Here is a 14,401-nt window from a genome sequence, read left to right as displayed (position 1 = left end):
ACAGATGTTCATGGTACTCAGAGGATAAATACAATATAATTATAATGAGCAATTATCATTTCTTCTAGTGCCACCATTGTTTGCAGGGCTTATTAGCAAATTTAGTATGCTAAGAGGCTAAGCTAAGATTGTGAATTTAGTAAACATTATACCTGGTAAACCTCAGCATGTTGGCATTGTTATTTGATGTTAATTTAGCTAAAAGTAGCACACTGCGTATGTACGGTCTCACAGAGGCATTAGCATGGCTCCTGGTAAGTATTCAAAATAAACACTGAACACTTGTGAACAGTTGTCTATTTAGTTAATAGTCTGTGAAGATTTAAGCTTTTCAGGTTATCCAGATGTGAGTGAAAAGCAGCTGGAACTGCTGTTTTGTCATTTTGCTACTCACCAACCATTTCGATTGACTTCATATCAGTGAAGCTTCTTGACGAAGCCAATTTAAACCACACCGCGAATCCAGTTGTCTCACAATCACTACTGCTGGACACTTACAAGCCCCAGCAGATCATGCTGTTTGAATAACAATCTTTCCATGTTTTTTCCCAGTGCACCAAGAATTGTGCTGGCGGCATTAAAACACGAGAAGTCCAGTGTTTTGACATGCGAGATCAAAGACCTCTGCGTCCTTTCCATTGCCGGGCCATGTCCTCCAGGCCACAAACCCATATGCCCTGTAACCTTCAGCCATGTCTCGACTGGTACACCTCCTCCTGGGGTGAGGTGAGTAATATAAAGCGAATGATGAGAGACATTGTAATGCAGTGGTGCATTCTCTGGTCTCTGACTTGAATAGTTTTAAAGGAAAGGAGCATTCAAATGCGTGTCTGACAACAGGCTGCATGTGAAAGTTCAAGTTCTTTATGTTACCGTAGACGTTTTTCAAAGCAAACTATACCATGCATTGTAATTTTTCAATAGATTTTTTTTAAAGGTACTCTTATTATTCAGACAGCTATTTTCTTCTATTCATTGAGACTTAGATGGTGAAAGGGTAGCACTCGCCAACCAACAGTTCTCAACTGAATAACCACACAGCAGTGGGTGGTATGTAACACAAAGACTAAATGGTTGCAATTTATGAACATTCTACCTGCTGTGTCATTTTTATATTATGCTGAAATAACAGCTTTCAAAACTTTTAAAGATGTCTTGTGGTTGGTAATGTACAGTGAAGCATAGACTATTAATAAATAACAAAAAAGCTTTATTAGGCGCATGTGTGTTGTTCAGTGCTCCGAGGTTTGTGGAGGAGGTGAGCAGCAGCGTATAGTCACCTGTTCAGAGGAGGATCGATGTGACAGGGACCTTCAGCCCAGCAACATCCAAACATGTAATAGCCAAGCTTGTGCTCAGTGGCTCACTGGATCTTGGGGACAGGTATACTACACGAACACTACACACACACAAAACAGCAAAAATTGTTCAAAACATGAGGGAATAATTCATGATTCAAAGACCAACTTCATGAGGAATGCAATTCTCTGTCACAGATTTAAACTTAATGTGGAATTTTTACCATAGGGACAAAGGAGCGAAATTACATGTCAAGGAACCTGCTTACAAATTGATGAATAATTCATAACGTCCATCCCACTAGTTATTTTTCAAACCTGTTTTCCTAGTCAGGGTCACAGGATAATTCAGACATTGTTTTAAAAAATGTAATCTACTCAAAGAGTCAATGCACTTTGAAAGTATCTGTAAAAGAAATCCTGCCAGAAAACATGTGAAATCATATAATGTGGTTCATTACAGCCTGTGCAGAATATAAAGCCAATTTAACCAGGGAAGACCAATAAGAAAATACTGATTTTCTTTAACACAAGACAAATTGATGTTAGTGGTGAAGAACCGGCTGAGAGAGTTTATGTTCAATGATTGAGTGAAGGATCAGGTGCAGTTATGGAAGTGCCAAAATGGAGGTCGTGACCTCTGGGGTTCTGGTCACTGAACGTGGGTGGGTAGGAGAAGAGGGATGGAGAGCATCTCTGCTCACTTATACACACTGAAAGACAAAGACTAGCACTGAACACTTAGCATTAAAGACTAATGCTGCAGGTTATTTGCTTTACATTTGACAAGGACACTGATGAAGAAGGGTGGGCAGAGAAACGTGGGGAAATTTATTGACTGGATCGTAAATACTAGCACAGAATGTAGAATAAACACGTTGGATAAAAGACAGTGAAGAAAACTGTGACCTACACCCAGATAAGCAAGAGAAAATGAATGAATAGACTCAGGCATGTGGGGCAGGAGTGCCAAGGCGATGTAGCCTCCCGAGTTTGGCACATCTTAATTATTTGCCTTTTGTGTCTAGAATTATTATCAACTTCTCTAATTGATTGGCATAGATACACAGATGATTAACTCTGAGTAACATTTCTATCTCCCAAAATCCCTAATATCACTCATGATCCATGTGGTTTATACAGAATCACATAATAACATGACCCACACTGGGAATTATGACTGTTATCCAAATTTCAGTTTCTGCCACCGTGTCTTGCACATGACTCCTGTCCACAAAGACGGGTCTTTTAATAGTCTTTTTAATTCCTGAACCATATCAGCGAATGGCAAAACACCCCCTCTAGAGTCTTAAAGTATTTAATCTACACGCAGTCAATCAAAAACATGTCCACAGTATCATTTATATCATGATTATTGAACACATGCAAACTCGAGCACAGTGTAATGCTTACAAAAGACGCTGCTGTCAAACTGTCTTCTTACTGCTTGTAATCTGTCAAAGTACGTCCACATACTGAGAATGAGTTTTGGACTCTGCCAATCGTCAAACAAGTAGCCCTATTTTTTTAATTCCCATGAAGAAATTGAGCTCCTCAGCTCTGTGTATAAACTGTACGGATCATGACTGATAATGTGGATTTTGTGAGATAGAAATGCCACCCACTGTTAGGTAATATGCTGTCATCTGTGCATCTCTGCCAATCAACTAGAGATGTCGATACTAATTATGGACACAAAATGTGAATAATGAAGCTGAAAAATAAAGTGTTCTGTCCTAAAATCTGATATGATATATATACAGGAATCGCATTTATTAGGCGAATCCAAATCATCAATCTCAGCTCTGTCGTAATGTACTGAGATGTCATCATAATAACTGGAGAGGTCAAAGAAGGGTCTGTCAACACTGATATTGATATATACACTGAACAAAAATATAAACGCAACACTTTTGTTTTTGCTCCCATTTTTCATGAGCTGAACTCAAAGATCTAAAACATTTTCTATATACAAAAAAAAAAACATTTCTCTCAAATATTGTTCACAAATCTGTCTAAATCTGTGTTAGTGAGCACTTCTCCTTTGCCGAGATGATCCATCCCACCTCTCAGGTGTGGCATATCAAGGTGCTGATTAGACAGCATGATTATTGCACAGGTGTGCTTTAGGCTGGCCACAATAAAAGGCCACTGTGAAATGTGCAGTTTTGCTTTATTGAGGGGGGGGGGGTCAGAAAACCAGTCAGTATCTGGTGTGACCACCATTTGCCTCACGCAGTGCAACACATCACCTTTGCAACGAACAAAATTGCAATTTAAATGTTAAGTTTTGACAAAATAAAACACTGAGGATTGTTTGGGAAACCATCACATAAAAGACATAACACATGAAACCCTACAGTTTTCTAAACTCTCTCTGCAGTGTTCAGCTTCTTGTGGTGGAGGAGTGCAGCGTCGACTCATCAAATGTGTTGACACAAAGGCTGAGACAGAGGAAGAAGTGGATGAAGCTCAATGCGACCACGAGCCGCAGCCTGAGAGCACCCAGAAGTGTAACCTACAGGAGTGTGAGAGCGCCCCCTCTGGTGAGTAACTCAAAGTGTAAACAAGCCTTCACTTCTGTTGTTTTTTTGTTTTATGTAACATAGTGATTTGGTTCGCTAGCAAAATAAGGTTTTGTAGGATTGCACGGCTAATCTATTTGTCTCTAAGGTTTAGAACAATAGACTCAAGTAATAACTGAGCTTTTTGTTGACACGGTGATGAACATAATTGCAGAGAACACTGAGGGACAGCGTACCTTTGGCTGTAAAAAGATCAAGTCTTTTCAAGATTCCACTTGTGAAGCTGTAGGCTGCTGCATTGACTGTTGTTCTACACACTGCAGCTTTAGATCAAAAGTAATAGATTTAATACAGTGTATTTACTGTACAGCAATGTCCATATTGTCATTTTTTGGATGGGAATAAAGACACAACACTGCAAGCGCATGTTACTAAAACTTATATAGATATCTTTTTGGCTGACTGCAGCCACGTGTCTTTGAATTTCTAATGAAAACACTAGTGGTCATTTTAAAAAATCTGCCCACATAAATTCTATGTAAAATGCGTCAATATTACATACATTTTAGCAGCAACTAAAAGTCCTACTGATATGGTGTGTTTGAAGGTAGATTTCAGAGAAGAATCAACTTTTGGTTTACAATAAGGGTGACTTCGTACCTCTTTTGTTTGCATTGTTGCCTCAGAACAAGAAAGAGTTTAGATGCTCTCTTGGCTTTTACTCAGTGTTTTTTTTTCCCCCAAATCGTAAATCCTGTAGATCAGGTGAACTGCAGCCTCTAAATTGCTAGTAGTAGTGATTGGCTCCCAGCTACACTAAACAGGATTAACGGTTTATAGGGAATGGATGAATGCACATATGGATTTAGTCTGCTTAGGGAGGTAAAATGACAGATGACAGACAGGTTTTAATTAAAAAAACAAATAATGCTAAAAAAACAAACAAAAAAAAACACAACAACTTAAAAAGGAGCATTTGAAGAAGCATTAGTGAAAATAAGACGGCAAATCAATCAATGAAAAAATAAGATATGATCATCAGTAAATAGAATTGTATAGTTTGTCTTCTAAGGCAGGGAAACAAACAAGCCAATCATACTGTGGCCTTCAAACCAACATAATGCTTTTCATGTTATCACTCATTTTATGACATATATGGAATAAATAGAAATTGAAGAGACCTTTGAGCTTCCTGTTTGTCCTCAAAGGAATGACAGCAATGGTGAAAATTTAATTGCACAGGAAAACCATTTTGATGAGACTGAAAATAAATGTTAAGGTACTGGCTTACACTCTGGCTCAAGATAAAGTCTAATTCTATGATTTATGTAGGCATTGTTGGCCCAAAGGCCCCATTTTACATTAGATTCACCAATTACCTCAGTGTTATGTGCGAATTTTGGGATTGGAAGGCATCAGAAACATTATTTTATGTTGTTAATGCCACAGGCTTCAAGGTTGTAGTCTGTGTTGTGACCTGATCATTTTCTTCTTGGTAAAAATCACAAATGAGTCCTTGAAACCCTCCTTATTCAGGAAGAAGAGTCTGCATTAGAAATATGCCTCAAAGTATCATTGTTATTGATGTTTATGTGGAGTGTTGTTTGTAAAGAACTATATATATAACTATATAACTATATATACACTACTGACAAAAAGTTAGGGATATTCGGCTTTCAGGTGAAATATCAGGATGAACCTAAAATGCATTCTAACCTTTCCAGGTGAACTTAATGTGACCTCTAAACTTTTGAATGCACATGTCCAACTGTTCAGTGTTTCAGTACTTTTTGCACAAGTTGCTGTTCTCTAACAAGAAGCTTAACAGCAACATTCACAACAGGTTTGATCCATGAATCGACCAATACATTTCCTGCTTCAGTTAGAATTGGTATTTAAACAGTCCTCCTCATCATGCTGTTCACATTCTGACATCATGAGACCAAGACGACACCTAACAATTGATCAACAGCACCTCAACACTGGAGGCTTCAAACAGGAAGTCCTCAGATGGAGGTGTTCACTGAGCTTAGAGGGTCACAGAGTGTCATCAGGAGGTTGTAACAGTGATACAGAGACTGGAAGAGTCACAGAAAGGAGAGGAGTGGACGTCCTTTGGCCACATCCCAATTTATTGAGACACTGAAAATTTTTTGTTGTGGTATACCTACCACTGTTGTTAGATTTTCTTTCAATAAATTGTTTAAGATGAATAAAATTACCATTGCATGCTTCTACTTAAATGCCCTACTTTCATGATATAATATCACTGTAGCATTCACTTTTTACATTTTCCATATATTTCACCTGAAAGTCGAATATCCCTAACTTTTTGTGAGTAGCGTATATTTTTGTCATTGTTTTAAGATGATTTGTAAATCAAACCCAATTTTACATGAATCTTCATGGAACACTGCAATGTTGTTCATGAGTTCATGCAGAGTGAGACATTTTACTTACCAATGTCACGTATACCCACTGACACATAGTATCGTGTAGTGTAGTGTAAAGTAGCATAGAGTTATATAGTACAGCAAGGATATTATCAGTATGAGCACATGAGAAGCTGTACTTATTTTACTTACTGACTTACTTTTGAGGAGCCAATAAAATGATAGAAAAATATAAAAGCTATATTTTGAAGGGTCTACTAACATGCCTCTTGGAACAAGATTTTAAAACATTTCTGCAAAAACGTGGCAACGAAGTGAACATTTCTGCACAGTGCAGCTTTGTTTCTGGAAACTTGGTGTTCCAAACTAAAAATCTCACAAACAATTGGATGGATTGGCACAATAGTTTGTACAGACATTCATAGTCTTCAGAGGAAGGAAGAGTGAAATTGTCTTAACAACAATAAGACACGTTGCCATGAAATCTGGTAACATTCATGTCCCCCTCAGGATTGATTAGAAAAGATCCCTGAACTTTTCCTCAAGCGCCCTCCGGTCAGGTCAGACTTTCAGTTTGGTTTTTGACCAATTACTCGCTAAAGTAACGACAGTCTAATCAACCTCAGCTGCACTTTGTGTTTAGGGTTAATTAGTGAATCTTAGCATATTAACATCCTAAACATGGTAAACATTAAACCTGCTTAACATCAGCCTGTTAGCGTTCACATTGTGAACATGTCAGCATGCTGATGATATCATTCAGCCCAAAGCACTGCTGTGTTTAAAGTTAGCGTGTCTTTGGACTTTTTGTCTTGTTTGTGGATTGTTGTGGTATATTTTGGTTTCCCTACCAGATACTTATATACTGGATCAGTTTTGTCATCACCATGATGATGATGATGATGATGACGACATGTTGTGTCAAACCTCCTACATGTGGATGTGTTTAAAAGGAGATCATTTGTGAGTGGTTCATTTATAGTTTGTTTTTATATGCTGAGGAAGGTCTTTGCTTTGACTTTATTGCAGCTGTGGTGAGCAGACTTTGATAATAGGACATCTGAAAATGCAATTTGCATGTGTGAGTAGGAATTGAATTAAATGTCAAGCGCTATTACCAAGACCTTTAACATATTTCATGGTTATGATTCATGACCACTCAAACAAAGCGTATCCCAAAGTACAAGTACAGAATACATACATACTCATACTCATCTATTTAGGACAGATTTTTAAACCTATATAGTCACAAAGGAAAGGTGGCAAAAAAAAATAATGAATATTTAACATTTGAGACAATACAGGAGTGTTTGTTACCATCTAAAATATGCCCCCAATGTTGTGTATATACAGTAGAACATAGTATTTATTTCAGGTATGTTGGTACCAGCTTTTTTGACCATGTGAAGCACCGCACTTTGCCATGCTTGGCTGTCAACAGCCGCTCTTCCTCTAATGATGCCACATAACAAAACCAGTGGAAAGGCTGACGACAGTAGCCTCAAAGATCTTCTTTGTTAACCAGGCACACAGAGGACAAACAGAACTTTAAACTTGGAGTAGAAGAAGACATTTGCAATCAAAGCAACCATTCAGGAGAAACAGGAAACTGAGAGGCTGCAAGCCTTCTTTTGCTTGAAACACATCATTCATAGCTTGACATCTCTATCTTTTGCTGTTAATTGAGTTAGACTTTGTCACACTGTATCACACAGCGCTTTACCTTCAGCACATCAAAGTTTTGGTCTAGCTTTGATGTGCATGTGTCCAGAAAAGGATCACTATTGGTGTGTTTCTGCTGCTGTAGCTGTGAAAGCATGTTATCTGCAGAAATGAGTAGATGCTTTTTTTGGCCCTTTTTTTGAAGCACAAGTTGTCATCACAGCCACAAATGTAATTGTTATCACAGGATTGGAACATGGAGCTGTGCCTTTTCTATTTCTTCTTCATTTTTCTGATGCAGGCCATAGCAGTTTAGTGGCATTTCTATTTGATATGGGATATGAAAATCACAGTGGTCCCCGAGAGCAGCCTGTTAGAGTCTGAACAGCAGCTGTGCTGACATTTTGAAGGTATGGAGGTATAAAAGTGTTATAGTAAATATCTGAGGCGTATTGAGGGTATTTATGAAATTCATATTCACATCAAATTTCACATGCAAAATATTATATTTCACATGTGAACTTTGTGAAATGACATGTGTGATCAATTCACGTGTGCTTTGCACAAATCCCAAGAAGTCCAAGAGGCAGAATTTTGTTTGAGCAATGTCTTGCATGACATTCATGAAATAAAACTCAACTTCATTCATGAACTCAAAATGAGGCTGGCTAATGCCTTGTCAGGGATTTTGATACAGAGCAGCAGATAACGGGATGTTTCCTAAGTGGTATGGCCTGCTGCCTCATACTAAAGCTTTCCACCCCAATAGATAAAAGACATCCTCAGGAATTGCGACTTGGTTTTTTCCTAATTATAACATGGTATCTGTGCAAGAAAATGTCAGAATATAATAAGAAAACCCAAAATGTATTACCTCCCACATCTACCAAAGGTTAAACCTGCTCTGACAGAGTTGCTAATGGTGCGCTGTAGTTTTACGAATCTGTGATCAGTCATTTATCTCCCAGTACGATTCATTAAAATAAAGTTCAGTAGTTCAGTCAATCCGTGTGTGAGTCTAAAGAGACATCTATTTGCAATTATAATAACTTGCGAGTGTTATTATTTTCTTACACTCAGTTCCCAGGAGAATATAATTGATTACTATATAGTATATGTAGTGTAGAGTCCATGATATAGAATTATGGTGAAAAATAACATACAGAAATAAAACTATGCAAGCAATAGACAGTGTCAAGCATTGCCAAATACAGAAAATATACAAATATAAAATATATACATGTTATTCAGACTACAGGTACAAGTGAAACTGCAAAGTGAATCGCCCTCAATGGTGAAACTCTGAGATACATTACTTCCTTAAGTGAAGAATTATACCACAGGTAGCGCTGACCTTGCAGTGGGTAGCTCTTCAGAGAGCCTTGCCTAATGTGCTCTGGCTCTCTCTGAACAAAACAAACACAAAAAGCATCTGCCAAGTGAATAAATCCAGACAAATGAGCAAAAGCGTTTGGCATGCATTCAAATAGTGCCCGTTTCCTCCAATATATTGAATCCTGTCAAACCTCTTTAAGTGTCACTCAGTTACGAGCCACTCTGATGCTGTATTAAATCAAGGGATTACTTTCAAGAGAGAACTAATCGAGTATGAGTCAGAAAGTTATTTGAGACTATACGTGATGGAGAAGTGAAGTGATCAAGTAGGTCATTTTTTCATCACATGTAGAATTTATTTTTGTGCAATAAACTTTATCAACCATACTGTATACTATATATACTGTACGTATATTTATATCAGGAGTGCTACAAATTTGAAGGTTTTTTTTTTTTTTATTACAATGATCAGGACAGAAGGTTTATTTGATCTGACAAGGGCAACATTTCACCTGACATTAAAAAAAAGTCTGTCTCTACGTCAATATTTGGTACCCCGCTGCGATATATTGACCAAAGCAATGTACCAATCGAAACAATGGCCAAAAATAAAACTGCTGTTATATTCATGCTTTTGTCAGAGCCTGTAAGGTGAACGCTGCGAGTCTGCGACACGCAGAAGCTGCTTTTGTGCTTCTGTGACACGAGACACATATAAGACCACATGTGCAACTGTGTTGAACCCATGACAGATATTCCAGTTTTGTATGCCTGACAATGTATCTGTGCTGGAGATCATTATTATCCCACTAGGAAGTCTAGCCTGCTTTTCTTAGCAGTAGGAGGATAATATGAAGTTGCTGTCAGTTCATCTTTCACGTGGACTGAACATGTGCTCTCAAATCATAGAATATAATTATCAGGAAAAAACCTAATATGACTCATTTTCTCCATTCAGATTTGTTAATTAAGGTATTTCCAGTGCTCTCTCTGCCATACAACTTCAACTGGAGTGGGGACACTGACCTCCCTCACCCCTGAAGAAATGTACATGTGTTCAAATTAGTTGGTTTCATCTTCTGCGTGGCTGTAGTGCATGAGCACGGTCCCAGACAATCTTATTGTTTTGACAGTGCTCATTTGATTGATTTGACTGAGTACATCTCAAGTCTTTTTGGCAGGTCTGCCAGAATTCAGAACCCATGCCGACAACGACAAATCAGGAAAGTGAAGTTGATCTGTGGATGACCAGCCCACGTGCCCTCCTGGAGGGCCGTATTTTTTTATACACATAGAGGATTTTACAGAGCCAAGACAAGAGCGAAAGGCTGAGCACTTATCCAGCAGCTGTCCAGTGAACTAAACCAAATATCACACTTCACAGTCAGTGATAAATCAGCCACATTTTCACCTCCCTCAGTAGGCAGGAGAGATCCAGGCCTGACACTTTAAAGTGGCTACAATCAATATGTGTATAATAATGTATCAGATGACTCTGTGAGCAGGGTCGCTGGTGGTGCTGATCCTACAGTAAATTATCACCCGCTCCCCTCAGCTTTACAGAGCTTTATACTGAGTTTCAGCTCATTATCTCGCTGTTAGCAACTTAACTCTTCTGGTTCACTCTCACAGCTCTGATGGTGCTATTTTCTGTCGCAGCAGGCAGCTGTTTTCCATGAAAATGATTAGTAATTTTTATACACACTTGTCATAGGGTTAGGGCTGTTTATTTGTTTATTAAGACCCCTATTAGCTTCTGTATAGGAGCAGCTTTTCTTCCAGGGGATCACACAGTTTTCATAGCAACAAAAATACACATTACTCATTATAGTACCCTAACATAACACAACACACTACACATATACTGTAAAAAGATGATGCCTTTTGTGCACATGCAGCATTAAATTTTGATCAAGTTGGTCATTTGCTTTTTATTTAGTTATTTTGTTTCCTGTTTTGTTCTTTAATGATTGTCTAATTAACCTTTCGAGACCCTTGGAGAATAAGAAACAGAAATCCAAAGTCACATCCACTGATGATATTGATGCACAGGGTGAGGGGCTGAAATGGGGCTGCTATCATCCATCCAAGTTTTGAAACAGTGAAAGGAAAGCATATTACTGAGGATGTCTCACATCCCACTGCCCCCTTTTGTTGTTTACTGTTCTATATAGGGTATGCTGATGAGTGGGTCAAAGATAGCAAATGGGAGCGTATAGGAGATGAGAAGCACACAGGAAATGCTGTGTATTGAGTTGCAGCTGTGACCTTTGTGCCTCATTGATGTCATGGAGTCTCTGATCGGAGTGGAAACTCTGCACTCCCGAGTATTGAGGGCTGCTTCATACAGGAGCAGCTGACTCACTGGTGCAGTATGTACAGTGTAATGTTAAATGGTGCAGCCATGATTGGAGCACGAGCTTGTTGCTGACCATGGTAATTCTAAGTGCTTCCTTGCACAAAATCACAACGCCCACCCAGGTCCAACCCTTTTTGGTTTCAATGCTATACTGGAATTACTGGATGCATCTTCATTTAATGGGTCTTGAATTATTGCCACCCTGACTTTGCTTCTAGTGCCACCAGACTTCACTGAGACTTCGCTTTCATTTGTCATAATATTTTGGTTCTTGAAAGGATAATGTTAGATTTTCACTGGTTGTGCTGTGAATAATCATGGTCCTCACAGAATGAATCTTAACCCTCAACCTGATATAAAGGACTTTGAGTTTAGAGTTTGCAGGTCTCAGAGAACTTTGAGAAATAAAATTATTCTCTCCAAAATGAAAGTGCTGTCCCTGGTATTGAGACATGTAAAGAGGTTTTAAAGAGGCATTTTAAGGAGGTTTATAGCTGACCTTTAGTAATGAAGTTGTATGTTAAAGCCATCATTGAAATTACTCTCCTGAACTGAGATTCCAGAAGGAAATTGTGGGTTGTTTTTTTCTTTTTTTTTCCTAGACAGTTGCTTCAGAGCAGTGCTCGTGGGACCTTAAAGGACAGGTGGTAAAACTAACTTAAATCCTAAAGGGCCTCTGATCTCTGCCCACTTAGCTGCTCTTAAATTAGAAGACATTGAGCTAGATACAACAACAACATAAGGTTTTCAAACAGTGAGTCTCTGATGAAGTGTTATGATTGCCCACGCTCAAATCGCTGTCTGGCCTGGTTTTTCAATTTCATTCTTTTGCTGGCCAGGCAGCAGACAGCGTAAATGTTTGCTCTGGTTGACGGATACAAATCTGTGTACACAAATGCCTTTTTTTTTTTTAAATCATAGTGGGTTGCCCTCTAACACATCAAATGTTGTGATGATGTGTCTTCCTTACTTGTCAGTTCAGTGTACATTTGAGGGAAAGCGACAGAAAGCCCTGCACTAACTTTCTCAGTTCCGATTTAAGAGCAAATCCACCAGAACACTTGTTCTGTGCAAAAATGTATTTTATAGTTCAGATAAATTAAGCTAATATGAGGCATCTGAGTAAGATGAACCAAAAGTGGAACTTCAGTCTTTCTACCAAAGAAACAAACAAATTAACTCACACAAAAAGGACATTTTATGCTGATATCTGTATAACTCACTGCATAGAACCTGCAGGAAACATTTTATTGCCGGGTAACATGAGACCAGGGATACTGTGATGCTTAAAACTGAGTTAGTGGCCCACAGTGTCTGACTAATGTAACTGATATCAGAAACACAGAATAATGACTTTAACAAAGAAATTGTAATGTGGATCAGTCAAGTCTGGCCAACATACAGTAATAAATTCAGGTTCATTGTACATGTGGACAAAATGTGAGCCTACTCCTTAAATATACTTGCTCTGCTATAATTTTACTTGTGTACTTCACTGTAGTGGCTATTGTTAAGATAGATGCTTCTGATCGGATTTAATATGGGCATTTATATACAACATTTATATATTTTGTAAACTTAAAGTAAACTTAAATTTTCATCAGTAAATTTCCATTCATCCATCCATCCATCCATTTTCAACCGCTTATCCGGGGTCGGGTTGCGGGGGCAGCAGTTTTAGCAGAGATGCCCAAACTTCCCGGGCCCCAGACACCTCCTCCAGCTCATCCGGTGGGACCCCGAGGCGTTCCCAGGCCAGCCGAGAGACATAGTCCCTCCAGCGTGTCCTGGGTCTTCCCCGGGGCCTCCTTCCGGTGGGACATGCCCGGAAAACCTCCCCAGGGAGGCGTCCAGGAGGCATCCGAAACAGATGCCCGAGCCACCTCAGCTGGCTCCTCTCGATGTGGAGGAGCAGTGGCTCTACTCCGAGCCCCTCCCGGATGGTCGAACTCCTCACCCTATCTCTAAGGGTGAGTCCGGCCACCCTGCGGAGGAAACTCATTTCGGCCGCTTGTATCCGAGATCTTGTTCTTTCGGTCATGACCCAAAGTTCATGACCATAGGTGAGGGTAGGAACGTAGATCGACCGGTAAATCGAGAGCTTTGCCTTTTGGCTCAGCTCCCTCTTCACCACGACGGACCGATACAGCGACCGCATTACTGCAGACGCTGCACCGATCCGCCTGTCGATCTCACGCTCCATCCTTCCCCCACTCGTGAACAAGACCCCGAGATACTTGAACTCCTCCACTTGAGGCAAGGACTCTCCACCGACCCGGAGATGGCAAACCACCTTTTTCCGGTCGAGAACCATGGCCTCGGACTTGGAGGTGCTGATTCTCATCCCAGCCGTTTCGCACTCGGCTGCAAACCGCCCCAGTGCACACTGGAGGTCCCGGCCTGACGAAGCCAACATGACAACATCATCCGCAAAAAGCAGAGATGCTATCATGCGGTCCCCAAACCGGACCCCCTCCGGCCCCTGGCTGCGCCTAGAAATTCTGTCCATAAAAATAATGAACAGAACCGGTGACAAAGGGCAGCCCTGCCGGAGTCCAACATGCACCGGGAACAGGTCTGACTTACTGCCGGCAATGCGAACCAGACTCCTACTCCGGTCGTACAGGGACCGGACAGCCCTTAGCAAAGGGCCCCGGACCCCATACTCCCGAAGCACCCCCCACAAGATGCCACGAGGGACACGGTCGAATGCCTTCTCCAAGTCCACAAAGCACATGTGGACAGGTTGGGCAAACTCCCATGAACCCTCGAGCACCCGATGGAGAGTGTGGAGCTGGTCCAGTGTTCCGCGACCAGGACGGAACCCGC

The 14,401-nt window shown here is 40.1% G+C and overlaps 1 protein-coding gene across 1 annotated transcript in view; it reads left to right on the top strand.

Annotated features, from left to right (window-relative positions):
- LOC139199294 (A disintegrin and metalloproteinase with thrombospondin motifs 7) overlaps positions 1 to 14,401 on the top strand; it is a 72,171-nt gene that overhangs the window by 55,247 nt on the left and 2,523 nt on the right. The window contains exons 21-23 of the mRNA XM_070828345.1: positions 553 to 726; positions 1,237 to 1,383; positions 3,682 to 3,844. Of these exons, the coding sequence (XP_070684446.1) occupies positions 553 to 726; positions 1,237 to 1,383; positions 3,682 to 3,844 (484 nt within the window). The remainder of the gene's footprint in view (positions 1 to 552; positions 727 to 1,236; positions 1,384 to 3,681; positions 3,845 to 14,401) is intronic.

This window comes from Pempheris klunzingeri, chromosome 1, assembly GCF_042242105.1.
Source record: "Pempheris klunzingeri isolate RE-2024b chromosome 1, fPemKlu1.hap1, whole genome shotgun sequence".
Taxonomy (NCBI): domain Eukaryota; kingdom Metazoa; phylum Chordata; class Actinopteri; order Acropomatiformes; family Pempheridae; genus Pempheris; species Pempheris klunzingeri.
This window is presented reverse-complemented; position numbering and strand designations above follow the sequence as displayed.